We start from the raw sequence: 20,169 nt of genomic DNA, 5'->3' as shown, positions 1-20,169 counted from the left end.
CAGAACAGAAAACCGGTAAATTAGGGAGGTTCTGGTACAGGGGCAACACTGCCACGCTCGTCTTTAAAGAGTGTTTTTTTTAGGATTAGAAAAAAATAGCTGCTGCTTTACTTATTAAAAAAAAACCAACAGTGCCACACTTGTCCATAGGTTGTATGCGGTATTACAGCTCGGCTAAATTTGCTTGAATGGAAAAAACAGGTTCTCTGTATGATATCCCGGCCTTTTGTCTCTTGTGTAAATAAGCTAAAGTGTCCAATATGATTTATAATAAATTATATCCACGAGTCATGAGTCCATATGGACAAGAGGGGAAAACACAATGTTATTTAACTTTTCGGGGAATATTTATTAACCCCTTAAGCCTCGAGAGTGGTTTGCATGTTAATGACCGGGCCAATTTTTACAATTCTGACCACTGTCTCTTTATGAGGTTATAACTCTGGAACGCTTCAACGGATCTTGGCAATTCTGACACTGTTTTCTCGTGACATATTGTACTTCATGATAGTGGTAAAATTTATTCGATATAACTTGCGTTTATTTGTGAAAAAAATGGAAATTTGGCGAAAATTTTGAAAATTTCGCAATTTTCCAACTTTGAATTTTTATGCCCTTAAATCACAGAGATATGTCACACAAAATACTTAATAAATAACATTTCCCACATGTCTACTTTACATCAGCACAATTTTGGAACCAAAATTTTTTTTTGTTAGGGAGTTATAAGGGTTAAAAGTTTACCAGCAATTTTACATTTTTACAACACCATTTTTTTTTAGGGACCACATCTCATTTGAAGTCATTTTGAGGGGTCTATATGATAGAAAATACCCAAGTGTGACACCATTCTAAAAACTGCACCCCCCCAAGGTGCTCAAAACCACATCCAAGAAGTTTATTAACCCTTCAGGTGTTTCACAGGAATTTTTGGAATGTTTAAATAAAAATGAACATTTAACTTTTTTTCACACACAATTTATTTCAGCTCCAATTTGTTTTATTTTACGAAGGGTAACAGGACAAATTGTACAACAACTTTTGGGGTCCATTTTCTCCTGAGTACGCTGATACCCCATATGTGGGGGTAAACCACTGTTTGGGCGCATGGCAGAGCTCGGAAGGAAAGGAGCGCCATTTTACTTTTCAATGCAAAATTGACAGGAATTGAGATGGGACGCCATGTTGCGTTTGGAGAGCCCCTGATGGGCGTAAACATTGAAACCCCCCACAAGTGACACCATTTTGGAAAGTAGACCCCTTAAGGAACTTATCTAGATGTGTGGTGAGCACTTTGACCCACCAAGTGCTTCACAGAAGTTTATAATGCAGAGCCGTAAAAATAAAACACATTTTTTCACAAAAATGATCTTTTCGCCCCCAATTTTTTATTTTCCCAAGGGTAAGAGAAGAAATTGGACCCCAAAAGTTGTTTTGCAATTTGTCCTGAGTACGCTGATACGCCGTATGTGGGGGGGGAACCACTGTTTGGGCGCATGGCAGAGCTCGGAAGGGAAGGAGCGCCATTTGGAATGCAGACTTAGATGGATTGGTCTGCAGGCGTCACGTTGCATTTGTAGAGCCCCTGATGTACCCAAACACTAGAAACCCCCAACAAGTGACCCCATATTGGAAACTAGACCTCCCAAGGAACTTTTCTATATGTGTTGTGAGAACTTTGAACCCCCAAGTGTTTCATTACAGTTTACAACGCAGAGCCGTGAAAATAAAAAATCTTTTTTCCCACAAAAATGATTTTTAGCCCCCCAAATTTTTATTTTCCCAAGGATAACAAGAGAACTTGGACACCAAAAGTTGTTGTCCAATTTGTCCCGAGTACGCTGATACCCCATATGTTGGGGTAAACCCCTGTTTGGGCGCACGGGAGAGCTCGGAAGGGAAGGAGCACTGTTTTACTTTTTCAACGCAGAATTGGCTGGAATTGAGATCGGACGCCATGTCGCGTTTGGAGAGCCCCTGATGTGCCTGAACAGTGGAAACTCCCCAATTCTTCCTGAAACCCTAATCCCAACACACCCCTAATCCCAACGGTAACCCTAACCACACCCCTAACCATGACACACCCCTAACCCTAATCCCAACCGTAAATGTAATCCAAACCCTAACTTTAGCCCCAACCCTAACCCTAACTTTAGCTCCAACCCTAGCCCTAACCCTAGCCCTAGCCCTAATCCTAATGGGAAAATGGAAATAAATACAGTTTTTTAATTTTATTATTTTTCTCTAACTAAGGGGGTGATGAAGGGGGGTTTGATTTACTTTTATAGTGTTTTTTTTTTATATCTGATTTTTATGATTGGCAGCTGTCACACACTAAAAGACGCTTTTTATAGCAAAAAAGTTTTTGCGTCTCCACATTTTGAGACCTATAATTTTTCCATATTTTGGTCCACAGAGTCATGTGAGGTCTTTTTTTTTTGCTGGACGAGTTGACGTTTTTATTGGTAACATTTTTGGACACGTGACAGTTTTTGATCGCTTTTTATTCTGATTTTTGTGAGGCAGAATGACCAAAAAACAGCTATTCGTGAATTTTTTTGGGGGGAGGCGTTTATACCATTCCACGTTTGGTAAAATTGATAAAGCAGTTTTATTCATCGGGTCAGTACGATTACAGCGATATCTCATTTATATCATTTTTTTTGTGTTTTGGCGCTTTTATACGATAAAAGCTATTTTATAGAAAAAATCATTATTTTGGCATCGATTTATTCTGAGGACTATAACTTTTTTATATTTTTGCTTATGATGCTGTATGGCGGCTTGTTTTTTGCAGGACGACGTTTTCAGCGGTACCATGGTTATTTATATCCATCTTTTTGATCGCGTGTTATTCCACTTTTTGTTAAGCGGTATGATAATAAAGCGTTGTTTTTTGGCTCATTTTTTTTTTTTTTTTTTCTCTTACGGTGTTCACTGAAGGGGTTAACTAGTGGGACAGTTTTATAGGTTGTCGTTACGGACGCGGCGATGCTAAATATGTGTACTTTTATTTTTATTTTTTGTTTGTTTTTTTATTTAAAGAAATGTATTTATGGGAATAATTTTTTTTTTTTTTCTTTATTTAGGAATTTTTTTTTTTTTTTTTTTTACACATGTGGATTTTTTTTTTTTTTTACTTTGTCCCAGGGGGGGACATCACAGATCGCTGATCTGACAGTTTGCACAGCACTCTGTCAGATCAGCGATCTGACTGACAGCGCTGCAGGCTTACCAGCGCCTGCACTGGACCCGGAAGTAATCCCTGCAGGACTCGGATGCAGCCCCGTGGCCATTTTGGATCCGGAGCCTGCAGGGATAGGAGGTAAGAGACGCTTGGAGCAACGCGATCACATCGCGTTGCTCCGGGGGTCTTAGGGAAGCACGCAGGGAGCCCCCTCCCTGCGCGATGCTTCCCTATACTGCCGGAACACTGCGATCATGTTTGATCGCAGTGTGCCGGGGGTTAATGTGCCGGGGGTGGTCCGTGACCGCTCCTGGCACATAGTGCCGGATGTCAGCTGCGATAGTCAGCTGACACCCGGCCGCGCTTTCCCCGTGAGCGCGGCCGATCGCATATGACGTACTATCCCGTCACTGGGAATTAAGTCCCAGGTCACCACGACGGTATAGTACATCATATGGGATTAAGGGGTTAAGGTATCTGCTTGCTGTGAGTGAATGGAGCAGGGTGAGGACCATATGGTGACACGGGAGCAGCAGGTCATGGGGGCAAAAATGGGAATGCAGTGACTTATATGAAATAGACCTTCCATTATACTCTCCCTCATTCATCACGGCGAAAGTGGTGATTGTATCTGATCGATGGAAGGACATCACAGCTAGCTAACAGTCTTCTGATTATGTTGTGGAACTACAAATGACAACTATTTTTCAGACAAGTCATTCTGGTAAGTGTAGTTCTATAATTAAAGAAAAAAAACTAATCTCCTTAGATCTAAAAGGTGTAAAGTCCGGTGCAGTCAGACTTGGACAAATTGAGTGTTGTGAGTGTTTGGGCATTACATCAGGTTCAGTGTGAAGAAATGTAAAGTCATGTATTTTGGCACTAATGACCTGTGGCCATCATATGCTGTAGGGAGAGCAAAACTAGGAAAGTCACTTGTAGAGAAGAGAAGGATCTGGGTGCACTGGTCGATCAGACTAAATAATCTGCAATGTCAATCAGTGGCTGCTAAAGCCGGCAGGGTATTGTCATGTATTCTAGGAGGCTTGGACTCGCGGGACAGAGGTGTAATACTATAGCTATACAAAGTGTTATAGCGCAACCTCATCTGGAATATGTAGTTCAGTTTTGGGCAGACAAACGGACAACTCGGCAGCTCTGAGCGACTTGTTCCATCATCTTGGGCAGAGCGCAGAGTTTACTTATTGCCTGCAGTGGTGTAGTGACGTTAGTACGGTAGGATAAATTACACTGAGCGCAGCTTCTGAGACTCAGTGCTGGACCTGGGGAGGGTGAGTAAAGCTCAGTTTTTGTTAAGAAAAAAACAACATCCTCCACCTGTGGCCAGAGGGTCTCCGAAATCAGAAAACCCCCTTAAAAATTCTAACGTCTGTTACATGATACTTTTACATTCGAGTATAAAGTCTGGGTGTCATAAGATACAGCGTGCCACAGAGCCTACAGGACACGGGAACCAAAGACTCCACTATAGCCAGAAACCGATCATCAGCTTCAAGGAAATCAAGTGATCGCCTCATCTGTAACAGTGCGAATATCAAGCTATGAGTTTACGGTGAATTCTGGAAATAAAGAAAATGTTGATGTAACAGAATTCCTTTTTTTTTTTTTTTGCGCCTGACTGTCCTCGCACCACCAGATAAAATGTAATAAAAATGTGTGCAAAAGCTGGTATAAAAAATAACTACAGTTCGGGGCTCCAAAAGCAGCAATCCCTCACCAGCTCCATGGATGGAAAAAGAAAAAGTTACGCATCTCAGAAAATGGCAACTCAACTACTTATTTTTTTATTAGGTAATTTTTACCACCCTAAAAACAGAGGCAGAATGGCTTTTTTAACCATTTCTCTGCACTTGGATTCTCCACAACCCCCCCCCCCTCCTGTTTTTCAATAGATTATGTGGTCAAATGACAACAAAAAAAAAAACAAGCCCTCATACAGGTACGTTGGTGAAAGGATTAAAAAGTGGGGAGACAGTGCTCCTATTAATGCCGGAGATCCTAATTTTACAGGAAAATACATTTGGAGCAGATTCAGTCGATCTGTGTTATACTAAGGGCTCATTTCCACATGCGAGGCACACGTCCGTATCTTGCATGTGGAAACCAAGCTCTGGCGCCGGCACTTTGGAGCGGAGCGTGCAGCTCCATGTGTTCCTATGTGGCCGCACGCTCCGCTCTGGAGTGCCGGCTCTACAGCTTGGTTTCCACATGCGAGATACGGACGTGAGCCTCGCATGTGGAAATGAGCCCTAAGGCCGCATGCACACAGTATTTTACATCAGTATTTGTAAGCCAAAACCAGGAGTGGGTGATAATACAGAAGTGGTGCATATGTTTCTATTATACTTTTTCCGATTGTTCCACTCCTGGTTTTGGCTTACAAATACTGATGTAAAATACTGAACATGTGAACGTGGCCTAAAACTGTATTTTCTTCCCCCATAGCAACCAATCAGAGCTTAGCTTTTATTTTACCATAGCAACCAGAGCTTAGCTTTCAGTTTACCACCGTAACCATACCTCCAAACTTTTGAAGAAGTGAAAGAGGGACAAAGGCTGCTGCGTGCCGTGGCAAATTTTAGTCCACGCCCGACCACACCCATTTCACAACTAGTCACACCTATGTCCACGCCCCAACTCTGCACCCACTTAGCACTGCTGATCACACTGACTGGTACTGAGGAAAAGAAAGAACAGAGAGAGAAGAGAGAAAGGAAGAACAGAGAGAAAGAAAGAGAATAGAGAAAAAGAAAAGAGGAAGAACAGAGAGAAAGGAAGGACATAAAGAAAAAGGTGAAAGAAAGACAAAAAGGGGAAAGAAAGAACAGAAAGAGGGGAAAGAAAACAAAGGGGAGAGAGAACAGAGAGAGAAAGCAAAAAAGAAAGATTAGAGAGAAAGAACAGAAAGAGAAAGAAAAACAGAATGAAAGATTAGAGAGGGAAAGAAAGAACAGAGAAAGAAAGTTTCTATAAAGATACTACAGCAGCCCGGCTCCCATTGTAATGCCCACCTGAGCCTCCCGCTGCAGGACATATCATGATCTGCTCACATGGCCGACATCCCCGATTCCAAGGCGATCCCGCTGTCTGTGCTGTCGGACGAGGACACGGTGATGCATCTGAAGCATTCCCTGAAGTGCTTCCATGGTTCCATCACAATCTCCTCCCGAAATTACCTAATTTCCGGTCAGCTTCCAGCACATCACTTCCGGAGGAACGTCACGTGCGAGTTGCAAAGTGCTCCTCTAGGCTCTGCCAACAGCGGGGCAGATTCTCAAAATCGGGACTGTCCCGCTGGATCCGGGATGGTTGGCTGGTATGAATGCTCCCCACCTTGTACCCGCACGTCTCTGCACACCTCATACACGGTTCCGCTTTGTATGCCTCGTACACACACAGCTCCTCAGTAAACCACGTACACACGGCTCTGCTCCGCTCCGTACACACATGGCTCAACTCCGTACACTTCGCACACAGGGCTCCGTTTCGTACACACGCGGCTCGGCTCTGCTCCGCTCGGTACACCTCGTACACACACGGCTCTGCTACATCCACCCTGTAAACCCCTCCTGACCCGGCAACACATAAACTTCCCCTCATCCAGCACCGTGACAACCAGCACAGCAGAGGCGTAACCTATTAAAACTTAGCTTTCAATTTACCACCGCAACCAATCAGAGCTCAGCTTTCATTTTCCCAGATATGCATATGCATCTTTGGTTGGTTGCTGCTTGCAAAAAGCAGTTTTATTTCAGGCGATTTAGATCAATGTGGCCTGTTGTGTTTTAAATAGATGACAAGAGCTTGTATTAAAAAAATAAATAATTGCCATGTATTATCCCGGCCTTCTATCTGTTTTATCTTTGTGTAGAGATTTTGCAGGGTTCACATCACTTTCCAAAACGAGGGGCCCAGACTGAAGACAACGAAAGTCAAACGTGCTGTTTGTGAGGTGTTTTATCCCTCGCAGGCTTCTGTAGATGCGGCTGTGGTGGGTCACGTGATCTGCGGAGGCTTTCAAGTGTTACCTCACGGGACTGGGCGGGGCTTCTCGTGACGTCGGAGACGGGGAGCAGGATGGGTGAGTGGTGAGTGGCTGCTCCGAGCAGCGGGTGGTTGTCAGAGAGGAGGGAAATTGAAAGTGCCGGCGGCGGCGGCCGCATGATGGAGCCCCGGTGCGCGCCGCCCGCATGTCCTTCCCTGAGGCGCCGTTTAATGAATGCTATGACCCCCCCCCCCTCCGCGCTGTTCTGAATGGAAAGTTCCCGGATATTGACGCTGTAGGCTGCTGTTTGTGTCAGGTGCGGACGCTCCTCGCTCTTGAGGGGCTTTCTGTCTTTTCTGCCCCCACAGTTTTGGGGTCAGTGACGTCCTGAGCTCGCAGATCTCTCTGGATACCAGTATTTGACGTGATAGAACTTCCCCTTTAACCCCTTCATGACCCAGCCTATTTTGGCCTTAATGACCTTGCCGTTTTTTGCAATTCTGACCAGTGTCCCTTTATGAGGTAATAACTCCGGAACGCTTCAACGGATCCTAGCGATTCTGAGATTGTTTTTTCGTGACATATTGGGCTTCATGTTAGTGGTAAATTTAGGTCGATAATTTCTGAGTTTATTTGTGAAAAAAACGGAAATTTGGCAAAAAATTTGAAAATTTCGCAATTTTCACATTTTGAATTTTTATTCTGTTAAACCAGAGAGTTATGTGACACAAAATAGTTAATAAATAACGTTTCCCACATGTCTACTTTACATCAGCACAATTTTGGAAACAATTTTTTTTTTTGCTATGAAGTTATAAGGGTTAAAATTTGACCAGTGATTTCTCATTTTTACAACAAAATTTACAAAACCATTTTTTTTAGGGACCACCTCACATTTGAAGTCATTTTGAGGGTTCTATATGGCTGAAAATACCCAAAAGTGACACCATTCTAAAAACTGCACCCCTCAAGGTGCTCAAAACCACATTCAAGAAGTTTATTAACCCTTCAGGTGTTTCACAGCAACAGAAGCAACATGGAAGTAAAAAATGAACATTTAACTTTTTAGTCACAAAAATGATCTTTTAGCAACAATTTTTTTATTTTCCCAGCGGTAAAAGGAGAAACTGGACCACGGACGTTGTTGTCCAATTTGTCCTGAGTACGCTGATACCTCATATGTGGGGGTAAACCACTGTTTGGGCGCACGGCAGGGCTCGGAAGGGAAGGAGCGCCATTTGACTTTTTGAATGAAAAATTGGCTCCAATCTTTAGCGGACACCATGTCACGTTTGGAGAGCCCCCGTGTGCCTAAACATTGGAGCTCCCCTACAAGTGACCCCATTTTGGAAACTAGACCCCCCAAGGAACTTATCTAGAAGCATAGTGAGCACTTTAAACCCCCAGGTGCTTCACAAATTGATCCGTAAAAATGAAAAAGTACTTTTTTTTCACAAAAAAATTATTTTTGCCTCAATTTTTTCATTTTCACATGGGCAACAGGATAAAATGGATCCTAAATTTTGTTGGGCAATTTCTCCTGAGTACACCAATACCTCACATGTGGGGGTAAACCACTGTTTGGGCACATGGTAAGGCTCGGAAGGGAAGGAGCGCCATTTGACTTTTTGAATGAAAAATTATCTCCATCGTTAGCGGACACCATGTCGCGTTTGGAAAGCCCCTGTGTGCCTAAACATTGGAGCTCCTCCACAAGTGACCCCATTTTGGAAACTAGACCCCCCAAGGAACTTATCTAGAAGCATAGTGAGCACTTTAAACCCCCAGGTGCTTCACAAATTGATCCGTAAAAATGAAAAAGTACTTTTTTTTCACAAAAAAATTATTTTTGCCTCAATTTTTTCATTTTCACATGGGCAACAGGATAAAATGGATCCTAAATTTTGTTGGGCAATTTCTCCTGAGTACACCAATACCTCACATGTGGGGGTAAACCACTGTTTGGGCACATGGTAAGGCTCGGAAGGGAAGGAGCGCCATTTGACTTTTTGAATGAAAAATTATCTCCATCGTTAGCGGACACCATGTCGCGTTTGGAAAGCCCCTGTGTGCCTAAACATTGGAGCTCCTCCACAAGTGACCCCATTTTGGAAACTAGACCCCCCAAGGAACTCATCTAGAGGCATAGTGAGCACTTTAAACCCCCAGGTGCTTCACAAATTGATCCGCAAAAATGAAAAAGTACTTTTTTTTCACACAAAATTTCTTTTAGCCTCAATTCTTTCATTTTCACATGGGCAACAGGATAAAATGGATCCTAAAATTTGTTGGGCAATTTCTCCTGAGTATGCCGATACCTCATATGTGGGGGTAAACCACTGTTTGGGTGCACGGCAAGGCTCGGAAGGGGAGGCGTGCCATTTGACTTTTTGAATGGAAAATTAGCTCCAATCGTTAGCGGACACCATGTCGCGTTTGGAGAGCCCCTGTGTGCCTAAACATTGGAGCTCCCCTACAAGTGACCCCATTTTGGAAACTAGACCCCCCAAGGAACTTATCTAGATGCATAGTGAGCACTTATAACCCCCAGGTGCTTCACAGAAGTTTATAACGCAGAGCCGTGAAAATAAAAAAATAATTTTTCTTTCCTCAAAAATGATTTTTAGCCCAGAATTTTTTATTTTCCCAAGGGTAATAGGAGAAATTGGATCCCAAATGTTGTTGTCCAGTTTGTCCTGAGTACGATGATACCCCATATGTGGGGGTAAACCACTGTTTGGGCGCACGGCAGGGCTCGGAAGGGAAGGCGCGCCATTTGGCTTTTTGAATGGAAAATTAGCTCCAATCATTAGCGGACACCATGTCGCGTTTGGAGAGCCCCTGTGTGCCTAAACATTGGAGCTCCCGCACAAGTGACCCCATTTTGGAAACTAGACCTCCCAAGGAACTAATCTAGATGTGTGGTGAGCACTTTGAACCCCCAAGTGCTTCACAGAAGTTTATAACGCAGAGCCGTGAAAATAAAAAATGTGTTTCCTTTCCTCAAAAATATTTTTTTAGCCCAGAATTTTTTTATTTTTGCAAGAGTAACAGGAGAAATTGGACCCCAAAAGTTGTTGTCCAGTTTCTCCTGAGTACGCTGATACCCCATATGTGGGGGTAAACCACTGTTTTGGCACACGTCGGGGTTCGGAAGGGAAGTAGTGACGTTTTGAAATGCAGACTTTGATGGAATGCTCTGCGGGCATCAGGTTGCGTTTGCAGAGCCCCTGATGTGCCTAAACAGTAGGAACTCCCCACAAGTGACTCCATTTTGGAAACTAGACCCCCAAGGGAACTTATCTAGATGTGTGGTGAGCACTTTGAACCCCCAAGTGCTTCACAGAGGTTTACAACGCAGAGCCGTGAAAATAAAAAATCATTTTTCTTTCCTCAAAAAAGATGTTTTAGCAAGCAATTTTTTATTTTCACAAGGGTAACAGGAGAATTTGGACCCCAATATTTGTTGCCCAGTTTGTTGTGAGTACGCTCATACCCCATATGTGGGGGTAAACCACTGTTTGGGCGCACGTCAGGGCTCGGAAGGGAAGTAGTGACATTTGAAATGCAGACTTTGATGGAATGGTCTGCGGGCGTCCCATTGCATTTGCAGAGCCCCTGATGTGCCTAAACAGTAGAAACACCCCACAAGTGACCCCATTTTGGAAACTAGACCCCCGAAGGAACTTATCTAGATGTGTGGTGAGCACTTTCAACCCCCAAGTGCTTCACAGAAGTTTATAACGCAGAGCCGTGAAAATAAAAAATAATTGTTCTTTCCTCAAAAATTATGTTTTAGCAAGTAATTTTTTTATTTTTGCAAGGGTAACAGGAGAAATTGGACCCCAACAGTTGTTGCCCAGTTTGTCCTGAGTACGCTGGTACCCCAAATGTGGGGGTAAACCACTGTTTGGGCGCACGTCGGGGCTTGGAAGGGCGGGAGCACCATTTGACTTTTTGAGCGCAAGATTGGCTGGAATCAATGGTGGCGCCATGTTGCGTTTGGAGACCCCTGATGTGCCTAAACAGTGGAAACCCCTCAATTCTAACTTCAACACTAACCCCAACACACCCCTAATCCTAATCCCAACTGTAGCCATAACCCTAATCACAACCCTAACCCCAACACACCCCTAACCACAACCCTAACCGCAACACACCCGTAACCCTAATTCCAACCCTAATCCTAACCCTAATCCCAACCGTAACCCTAATCCCAACCCTAACCACAACTGTAACCCCAACACACCCCTAACCCTATCCGTAACCCTAACCACAAGCCTAATCTTAACCCTATTTCAAACCCTAGCCTTAATTCCAACCCTAACTCTAATTCCTACCCTAGCCCTAAGGCTATGTGCCCACGTTGCGGATTCGTGTGAGATTTTTCCGCACGATTTTTGAAAAATCTGCAGGTAAAAGGCACTGCGTTTTACCTGCGGATTTACAGCAGATTTCCAGTGTTTTTTTGTGCGGATTTCACCTGCGGATTCCTATTGAGGAACAGGTGTAAAACGCTGCGGAATCCGCACAAAGAATTGACATGCTGCGGAAAATACAACGCAGCGTTTCTGCACGGAATTTTCCGCACCATGGGCACAGCGGATTTGGTTTTCCTTAGGTGTACATGGTACTGTAAACCTGATGGAAAACTGCTTCGAATTCGCAGCGGCCAATCCGCTGCGGATCCGCGGCCAATCCGCTGCGGATCCGCGGCCAATCCGCTGCGGATCCGCGGCCAATCCGCTGCGGATCCGCGGCCAATCCGCTGCGGATCCGCGGCCAATCCGCTGCGGATCCGCTGCCAATCCGCTGCGGATCCGCGGCCGATCCGCTACCGATCCGCTGCGGATCCGCGGCCCATCCGCTGCGGATCCGCTGCCAATCCGCTGCGGATCCGCGGCCGATCTGCTGCGGATCCGCTGCCGATCTGCTGCGGATCCGCTGCCGATCCGCGGGCGATCCGCTGCCGATCCACGGGCGATCCGCTGCCGATCCGCTGCGGATCCGCTGCCGATCCGCTGCGGATCCGCGGCCGATCCGCTCTGTGTGCACATGCCATAACCCTACCCCTAACCCTACCCGTAACCCTACCCCTAACCCTACCCCTAGTTCTAACCCTAGTTCTAACCCTAACCCTAGTTGAAAAAAAAAAAAAAAAAATCTTTATTTTATTATTGTCCCTATGGGGGTGATAAAGGGGGGGGGGGGGGTTATTTATTATTTTTTTTATTTTGATCGCTGTGATAGAACCTACCACAGCGATCAAAATGTACTTGTAAGGAATCTGCCGACTGGCAGATTCGGCGGGCGCACTGAGCATGCGCCCGCCATTTTCCAAGATGGCGGCGCCCAGCGAGGAGACGGCCGGACACCGGGAGGATCGGTAAGTATGAAGGGGTGGTGGGGGGGTGGATCGGAGCACAGGGGGGGTGATCGGAGCACAGGGGGGGGGATCCTGAGCAAGGAGGGAGCGGACAGGAGGACGGGGGAGCCGGCAGGCGGACGGAGGGGACCGGAGGACTAACGGAGGGCTGGGGGGGCGATCGGTGGGTGTGGGGGGGGGTGACTTCAGGTTTTCCAGCCATGGCCGATGATATTGCAGCATCGGCCATGGCTGGATTGTAATATTTCACCAGTTTTTTAGGTGAAATATTACAAATCGCTCTGATTGGCAGTTTCACTTTCAACAGCCAATCAGAGCGATTGTAGCCACGGGGGGGTGAAGCCACCCCCCCTGGGCTGAAGCACCACTCCCCCTGTCTCTGCAGATCGGGTAAAATGGGAGTTAACCCCTTCACCCGATCTGCAGGGACGCGATCCCTCCATGACGCATACGCTGCGTCATAGGTCGGGAAGGCACAGACTTTCATGACGCAGCGTATGCGTCAAAGGTCGGGAAGGGGTTAATTAAAGGAATTTTCCATAGATGTCGAAGAAGCTGTGGCGGAGGCTTCTTCTCCCCTCTGTGTTGTGGATGTCATTTGTGTTTTACAGCAGCAGAGCAGTGGAAAAGAAGAACCCAAATCTCACCCTCCTGCATGAGAGCATGTATATGTCCGGCAGGGGCGACTGTCACCAGGCAGCGGTATATCGTGCAGAGCTGATGGGCCGGCGGAGGGTTGTGCTCCGGCGTCTCCTGATGAGCCAGATTCCCCTTACTCCAGTATTAATGCCGCAGTATGAGACCGTGCTTAAAAAATGGCCCCACTGGGGAGGAGCTGTTCTCGGATACGACCTCTCGGACGGGTGGAAGGATGCGGTGCTGCCTGGAGGATGGGGCGAGATGTGGCCTTTCTCCAGTACAGAAGGCCGAAAATGATGCTAATCTCCCATAGAGGGGCGGTGTTATTGATGTGCTGATTATAGTCGCCTCTTTCACGTATTGGGGCTGACAGATAATCGTCAGTTATTCTTACACGACCAGTGACGCGTGGGCACAGAGGGGTGGGAAATAAGGTTGATGCGGTGCACAGGACGGCAGTGAATGAAGCGTCTTTTTCTATGTGGAGGAGACTGGTCTCACGTTTTTGCTTTTTGAGGTGCTAAGGCTTTTTCTAGTCCAGGGGTGTCGCTCATTTTCACCCAGGGCCACATCAGAATTATAGCTGACTTCAAAGGGCCACTTGTAATGATAAGGACTCATGCAGACGTCTGTGCAACATGGATCGAGCACAGACTGCAATCTGGCCAGGGGCTGTAAGACTGCTGTCGGTTAGTAGTAGGGATAAGAGCTGTGCGAAGTACTGGCTGCAACTGCTGTGATTTAAAAATGGAGCCACACAATAGTGCTGTCTGACTGCATCCTTTGTGTTCACTTATTGTGCTGTCTGACTGCGTCCTTTGTGTTCACTTATTGTTGCTGTCTGACTGCGTTCTTTGTGTTCACTTATTGTTGCTGTCTGACTGCGTTCTTTGTGTTCACTTATTGTTGCTGGCTGACTGCGTTCTTTGTGTTCACTTATTGTTGCTGGCTGACTGCGTCCTTTGTGTTCACTTATTGTTGCTGTCTGACTGCGTTCTTTGTGCTCACTTATTGTGCTGTCTGACTGCGTCATTTGTGTTCACTTATTGTTGCTGTCTGACTGCGTCCTTTGTGTTCACTTATTGTGCTGTCCGACTGCGTCCTTTGTGTTCACTTATTGTTGCTGGCTGACTGCGCTCTTTGTGTTCACTTATTGTTGCTGGCTGACTGCGCTCTTTGTGTTCACTTATTGTTGCTGGCTGACTGCGCTCTTTGTGTTCACTTATTGTTGCTGGCTGACTGCGTTCTTTGTGTTCACTTATTGTTGCTGGCTGACTGCGTTCTTTGTGTTCACTTATTGTTGCTGGCTGACTGCGTTCTTTGTGTTCACTTATTGTTGCTGGCTGACTGCGTTCTTTGTGTTCACTTATTGTTGCTGGCTGACTGCGTTCTTTGTGTTCACTTATTGTTGCTGGCTGACTGCGTTCTTTGTGTTCACTTATTGTTGCTGGCTGACTGCGTTCTTTGTGTTCACTTATTGTTGCTGGCTGACTGCGTTCTTTGTGTTCACTTATTGTTGCTGGCTGACTGCGTTCTTTGTGTTCACTTATTGTTGCTGGCTGACTGCGTTCTTTGTGTTCACTTATTGTTGCTGGCTGACTGCGTTCTTTGTGTTCATTTATTGTGCTGGCTGGCTGCATTGACGGCGTGCACTGTTCACTCTGACAATGATACCTACCGTACTCCTTGTGCAGTCGTCGGCCTCTCTATTTACCGCTCGCTGCATTTGCTCAGATTCAGGTGGCATCAGCTCCCTGTGCCGGCTGCGTCCCCTTTGCTAAGCACTGGCTGTGTTGATGTAGTACTTATTAGTGGGGGTGGCTGCCATATTAGATTTTGACCTCTGGCGCACACTTTACTGCTCAGTCCGGCTCTCAGCTTTCCCCTTATGGAGAGCTGGTCGGAGCAGTGTTGAAGGTTCATGAGCTTGCGGGCCGCATAGATTTATACTTACTGTATGTTCTAGTCCAATTAATAGAAACCTGAGGTCCAAATAGTGTTGTAATTGTGATGTTAGTCTTGTCCACAATTACAAATGTCTTCACTGTCCTCAAACACTGACACATGGACATCCGATCTGCTCAGTGACGCACTGACGATTGCCACATATCTGTGTGCAGCGACCTCCGCGGAGCTCTGCAGCTATAATGAAGCATCGGGCCATCGGCAGCAGTGATCCTGCTATGTGCCCTGCAGTGGTGTCGTGTCTGTGTTCACACCATGCACTGAGAGGAGCCTTTGTAATTTAGATACTTTGACTCTTGTCTTTTTTTTTTTTATGTTATTAATCCTTTTTTTTTTTTCCCCACTGCTGCTTAAATATTGTTGACTGAGTATTTATAGTCATGTCATTCGCCTGCTTATTGTACTTTACAGTAGAGGGTTTGTTACTGTCTCGTCTTGTGCTTGGCAGCAGTGATGCATCGTATCACAGTTGTGTATATATCTTAGGAATTACAAGGATCTATAAATGTAGCAAAATAATTTTATTGCTGAAGTCTCCATGAATATTGTGTATGTTCCCCGAATCGCATCTAACAAGCCCCCTATAACCTCCTTATAGCCGCAGCAGTGCAATTTTATTTCAAGGTATGAGTCTAGTATTTCTTGGGGAGTCCTTTAGGCCTGAAGCGATTGGGGTCACGGCCGCTGCGCCCCCAGTTGTTTGCCCTCTGATCTGCCGCGCTGTCGGCAAGTCCTCTGCCACCGATGGTCTGGACACGTTCTCTGGCATTACTGCGATAAGATAGAAATGGACAAAGGCTTAGTATATAATGGCCATCACATCCAGAGCTGCCTTTAACGTTCTACTCATTTCCTGTTAACTCTCAAGTGTCGCTCCCCCACCTCTCTGCAGTTCCTCTTTACTTTTCCTTAAAGGGGTATTTAAGTTTGAAAGTTATCCCCTAACTTCCCAAACGCTGAAGGTCCAACTTCTGGGACCCCACCGATCCCGAGAACCAGGGCTCTGAAATGCCCCATGTGAATGACGCGGAGGTTGATTTATATGCACTGCCACTACATTCATTCTTGATGGGACTGCTGGAGATAGCCGAGAGCTGCTCTGCTGGGCTTAGGCACTGCTATTAGGATGAAAGTAGCAGCAGTGCATGTGATCGACCTCCGCTCCATTCACTTGGGACATTTCAGACCGTATATGTCTAGGATATGTAAATGATCAATTTAAGTAATTACCATTGTGTGTGATATGTAGATATAAACTTCACCACAATGGATGATCTCCTACATTTATTAAATCAGACATTATTGAATTTTTAAACATGCAACAAAAGACAACACCCAACCAAACCCCCTCGCATGTCCTACATTTATAGCTTAGTGATAGTTCTGATGGTTCTTGCGCCAGCCCAGGTCTATAGGGCCACTTACCTTATAACCCTAGATGCCCAGACTCCTCCCTTTCCTCGCTTAGCAGCATCGTAATTCCCCCGGGCATGGAAATACTTGTCAGCACCCTTGTAGTTGGCATCTCTCATATCTTTATAGGCTCGAGCCATGTCCCATGATCCTGCAACACATAAGTGCCCCCGCTTTATATTACATTTGGAGGGAAAATATTTATCCGAACAGTTAGAGCCGCTGTATAGAAATGAAGCAGAGAATTAGTTCCTTAGGCTACTTTCACATTTCCTTCTTTTGCAAGACATCGCAATGCGTCGTTCTGTGCAAAAAACGCATCCTGCAAAGTTGCCCGCAGGATGCGTTTTTCCTCCATAGACTTGTATTACCAACGCATCCCGACGTATGGGCACACGTTCCATACGTCGTGCACTGGATACGTCAGTATTTGGCGGACCGTCGTATCGAAAAAAAACGTTCAAGGGAACGTTTTTTCGTACGTCGGGTCCTGCAATTCCTACCGTGCATGCCCGGCCGGAACTCCGCGCCCCTCCTCCTGGGACTTTACAGTGGGCAGCGGACACGTTGAAACACTGCGTCCGCTGCTCACCTTGCACAGAATTTTCACAATGTCCGTCGGTACGTTGCTCCGACGCTTAGCGACAGCCGAGTACCGATGGAAATGTGAAAGAAGCCTTATATAACAAGTCCCCAATATACATTGTTATTGCACCCCCAGTGGAGAGATCTGGTAATTGCAAGACAACTAGAACATATTTTCCTTGACTTGCTTTAAAGAACTTGTAGAAGAACTATAAGGCTACTATGGGTTAATTTAAAGGGGTTGTCATTTACCAGACACTGGAGCAATAATAATGTGCAATCATCACATACTTATTAAACATGTGCACAGATTTGACAAGTTATAGCTCCCCCTAGTGGAGACTGAATGCCTAATTTCCCATCAAACTCTATATTTTAGTGAAGAGACCCATGTGTGTATGTGACTTATTTTCAAACAGTGCATAATGGAGAAAGAAATCTGTAAGTAACTTATAGCAGCCGAACCACAGACCCATAGAAGTCCGTAGCTTCATCATGTCTGGTCTTTCGGTACCTACCTTGCGCGGCCTGCTTCGTAAACCTGGCAGCGTCTCTAACATTGGTCTTGATTTGTCTGCCTTTGTTCTTCAACCATTGCAGCTGTGCCTGGGCCACCGCCACGGACAGCAGCAGCAGGACGAGCACTGACAGCCTCATTGGGAATCAGCAGGGGGCGCTCTTCTCTGCAGGGGATAAAACAAGCTTTTTATGGGACTGCAGCAGCGTGACAGTCATCACACACCCACTCTACATATGGCTGATATTCCCATCTGTGGCTGTCCAGCAGTGGCAGTACTACCATTCCTAGCCCGGGGCATCCTGGGAGTTGTAGTATTGCAACTGCCGGAGAGCCACAGATGGGAATTACTGCCTTGCATCTAAATCCCACTCTCCCACCGACACCAGTGAGGATTATTAGGGAGTCAATATTTATGCAGTTTCATAAATGTAAAATAAAAATAGATATTATCACTTTAAAGTGGATCATCAAAGCGGCCTTCTATAAATTAAGGAACTAATAAAATGAGGGTACTCCCTGAAGTGGTACTCCTAAATAAAATATAAAAATATCCAGACCCTGGATTTAGGTGTAGCAAGATGAAAGTTGGGGTAAATAACCTATTAAATGGGTTTTCCCTTCTAAAAAAAAGTTAATATATAAGTGAATCTTAAGCATGTTTTTGTGATGTAAAATGAGAGCAGCATGATGAAGGGGCAGAGAGCCTGATTCCTGGGATGTTACTTACTGGGATGTTTGGTGCAGTTTTGATAGCATCCCTTTGTATCTTATGTAGATGTAGTAGAGCTCATGTTGAGCTCTGTATAACTCCACCCGCAGTGTCCCGAGTACACTTCTCATTGTTGGTCAAACTGCCAATCAGAGGTGTGGGAAGGGTTACACAGATTAGCCGGACTGCTTGGCACAAGACACCTAGTCCTGCAGTGATAATCTCCTGCTGATAGAACATTGATTGTATTGAAACTTCAGCATTCAGCCTAACAAGATACACATCACTGGAATTGGGCTCTCTGCTACCATATGCTGCTGCTCTCAAATTACAGAGCAAAACCTGTTGACAGTCCTTTTTATTTGGCCAGCGTGGTGTAAGAAAGCAAAGCAGACTCTTCTCCCTCCTAGACAGGTGTCACTCTACGTGCCCCCCACCGGTCTCCCGGCATCAACATCTGATGATGTGGTGACTTGACCACTGCAGCCGATTAGTAGCCACTGATCGCCTGCAGCCTCCTGATTATTAGTGAAAAACCCCTTTAAATCCATGAAAAAAATTACCGTTCTCAATTTTTCAACTTAAAATATATTTACTTCTGTCTCAGTGGAGCCCAAATATCAGATGATCTGCATTATCAGATGGTCGTAATTTAAAATGCCTCCAAGGTGGAAGCTGAATAATATAATGCAGAAAAAAATCCAGATGTTTTAGATTATTTTGGATTAAATTAATTTCACTGCACATTTTAGTTCAGATTCATAAATCCGTCACTGAAAGGACTCTGTGGTCATTGCTTATTAGTGGCCTACTAAAAAAAAGTCATGTGGGCTCCCAAATTCTGCAGAATCTCCTCAGTGTGAGCAGTAAGAGCTGTAGTATCCTCTCACCTGTATGTGGGGTCCTCGGTCTGCGCGTCGCTCTGGGGTCTGCAGTGGAGATGGTGGGCAGTGCTGCTATTTATCCCAGTTGGTCTCTAGTCGTTGCACCAATCAGTGTCGTTGGAGCAATCACTAATTTGGTGACCGTGGAGAGGACTCTCTGGTCTGGACATTTCTCAATCTCAGAATTTCCTTTTTTTTTTTTTTAGGCGTGTTCCAGGTTTACGAGAATCTGGAGCCCTGCCTGGTGCACGAGGCTCGCAGTGCCCCGTCCAGTGTCAGGCAGGGTGGAGGGGGACTCTTGGAATTTCCACATGGACTTTGCAAAGGAGGAGAAAAAGATGTCATTTTCTGCAGTCTGAAGTGTTGCAAGAAATAAATTAGGATTAGTGCACTTCAGTGTTTATGTAGAGGGGGTGAGAGAAGGGAAATGGCTGTTGTAAGATGTAATGTCTGATTTACAAAGATCATGGTCAAATGTACAATTTGGGAATTTTCATTTTATACAGGAGGGTCCCCTGTTCAGACCCCAGAGTTGGGATGGTCTCTTACTTTAGGGGGGGCCCAGCAGGCCCATTTCATTACCATATAATGTACTGGAAAACTGTAAAAAAAAAATTCCAAGCCAAGTGCGATGAAATTGAAAAAAAAAAAAAAATGCATTTCCACAAATGTGCTTTGTGTGCGTGTGTGTGTGTTTCTGTGTGTGTGTGTATATATAATATATATAATATTTATACAGTACAGACCACAAGATTGGACACACCTTCTCATTTAAAGATTTTTCTGTATTTTCATGACTATGAAAATTGTAAATTCACACTGAAGGCATCAAAACTATGAATTAACACATGTGGAATTATATACTTAACAAAAAA

General features: G+C 45.2%; 2 protein-coding genes across 4 annotated transcripts in view; one reads left to right on the top strand and one right to left on the bottom strand.

Annotated features, from left to right (window-relative positions):
* Positions 1 to 7,174: 7,174 nt before the first annotated feature.
* The window catches only part of SAAL1 (serum amyloid A like 1), a 92,559-nt gene continuing 79,564 nt past the window's right edge, over positions 7,175 to 20,169 (top strand). For 2 of the 3 annotated variants that reach the window (XR_013221493.1, XM_077287135.1), the window contains exon 1: positions 7,175 to 7,289. Coding sequence is in view for 1 of the 3 variants with exons in the window: in XM_077287135.1 (XP_077143250.1) it covers positions 7,286 to 7,289 (4 nt within the window). In the remaining 2 variants the exon portion in view is untranslated. Of the gene's footprint in view, positions 7,297 to 20,169 lie in introns of all 3 variants that reach the window. The other variant, XM_077287138.1, reaches the window with a different exon arrangement.
* LOC143809562 (serum amyloid A-5 protein-like) lies at positions 15,688 to 19,524 on the bottom strand. Its single transcript, XM_077292612.1, has 4 exons — positions 19,301 to 19,524; positions 17,700 to 17,864; positions 16,609 to 16,747; positions 15,688 to 15,954 (listed from the first exon to the last, which is right to left on the bottom strand). Exons 2-4 carry the CDS (start codon positions 17,836 to 17,838, stop codon positions 15,816 to 15,818), a joined length of 417 nt encoding a protein of 138 aa, XP_077148727.1. The 5' UTR covers positions 17,839 to 17,864; positions 19,301 to 19,524; the 3' UTR covers positions 15,688 to 15,815.

The sequence above is a fragment of the Ranitomeya variabilis genome, chromosome 2 (genome assembly GCF_051348905.1).
Source record: "Ranitomeya variabilis isolate aRanVar5 chromosome 2, aRanVar5.hap1, whole genome shotgun sequence".
Classification (NCBI taxonomy): Eukaryota; Metazoa; Chordata; class Amphibia; order Anura; family Dendrobatidae; genus Ranitomeya; species Ranitomeya variabilis.
The sequence above is the reverse complement of the archived record's forward strand: the minus strand, read 5'-3'. Positions and strand labels throughout refer to the sequence as shown.

Excerpts from the sequence above, each read along its gene's own strand:
- LOC143809562 (XM_077292612.1), bottom strand. The coding sequence starts at position 17,838 with ATGAGGCTGTCAGTGCTCGTCCTGCTGCTGCTGTCCGTGGCGGTGGCC. Across the intron at positions 16,748-17,699 it reads TACGAAGCAGGCCGCGCAAG|GATCATGGGACATGGCTCGA; the intron begins GTAGGTACCGAA and ends TATGTGTTGCAG. Across the intron at positions 15,955-16,608 it reads TGGGCATCTAGGGTTATAAG|TAATGCCAGAGAACGTGTCC; the intron begins GTAAGTGGCCCT and ends ATCTTATCGCAG.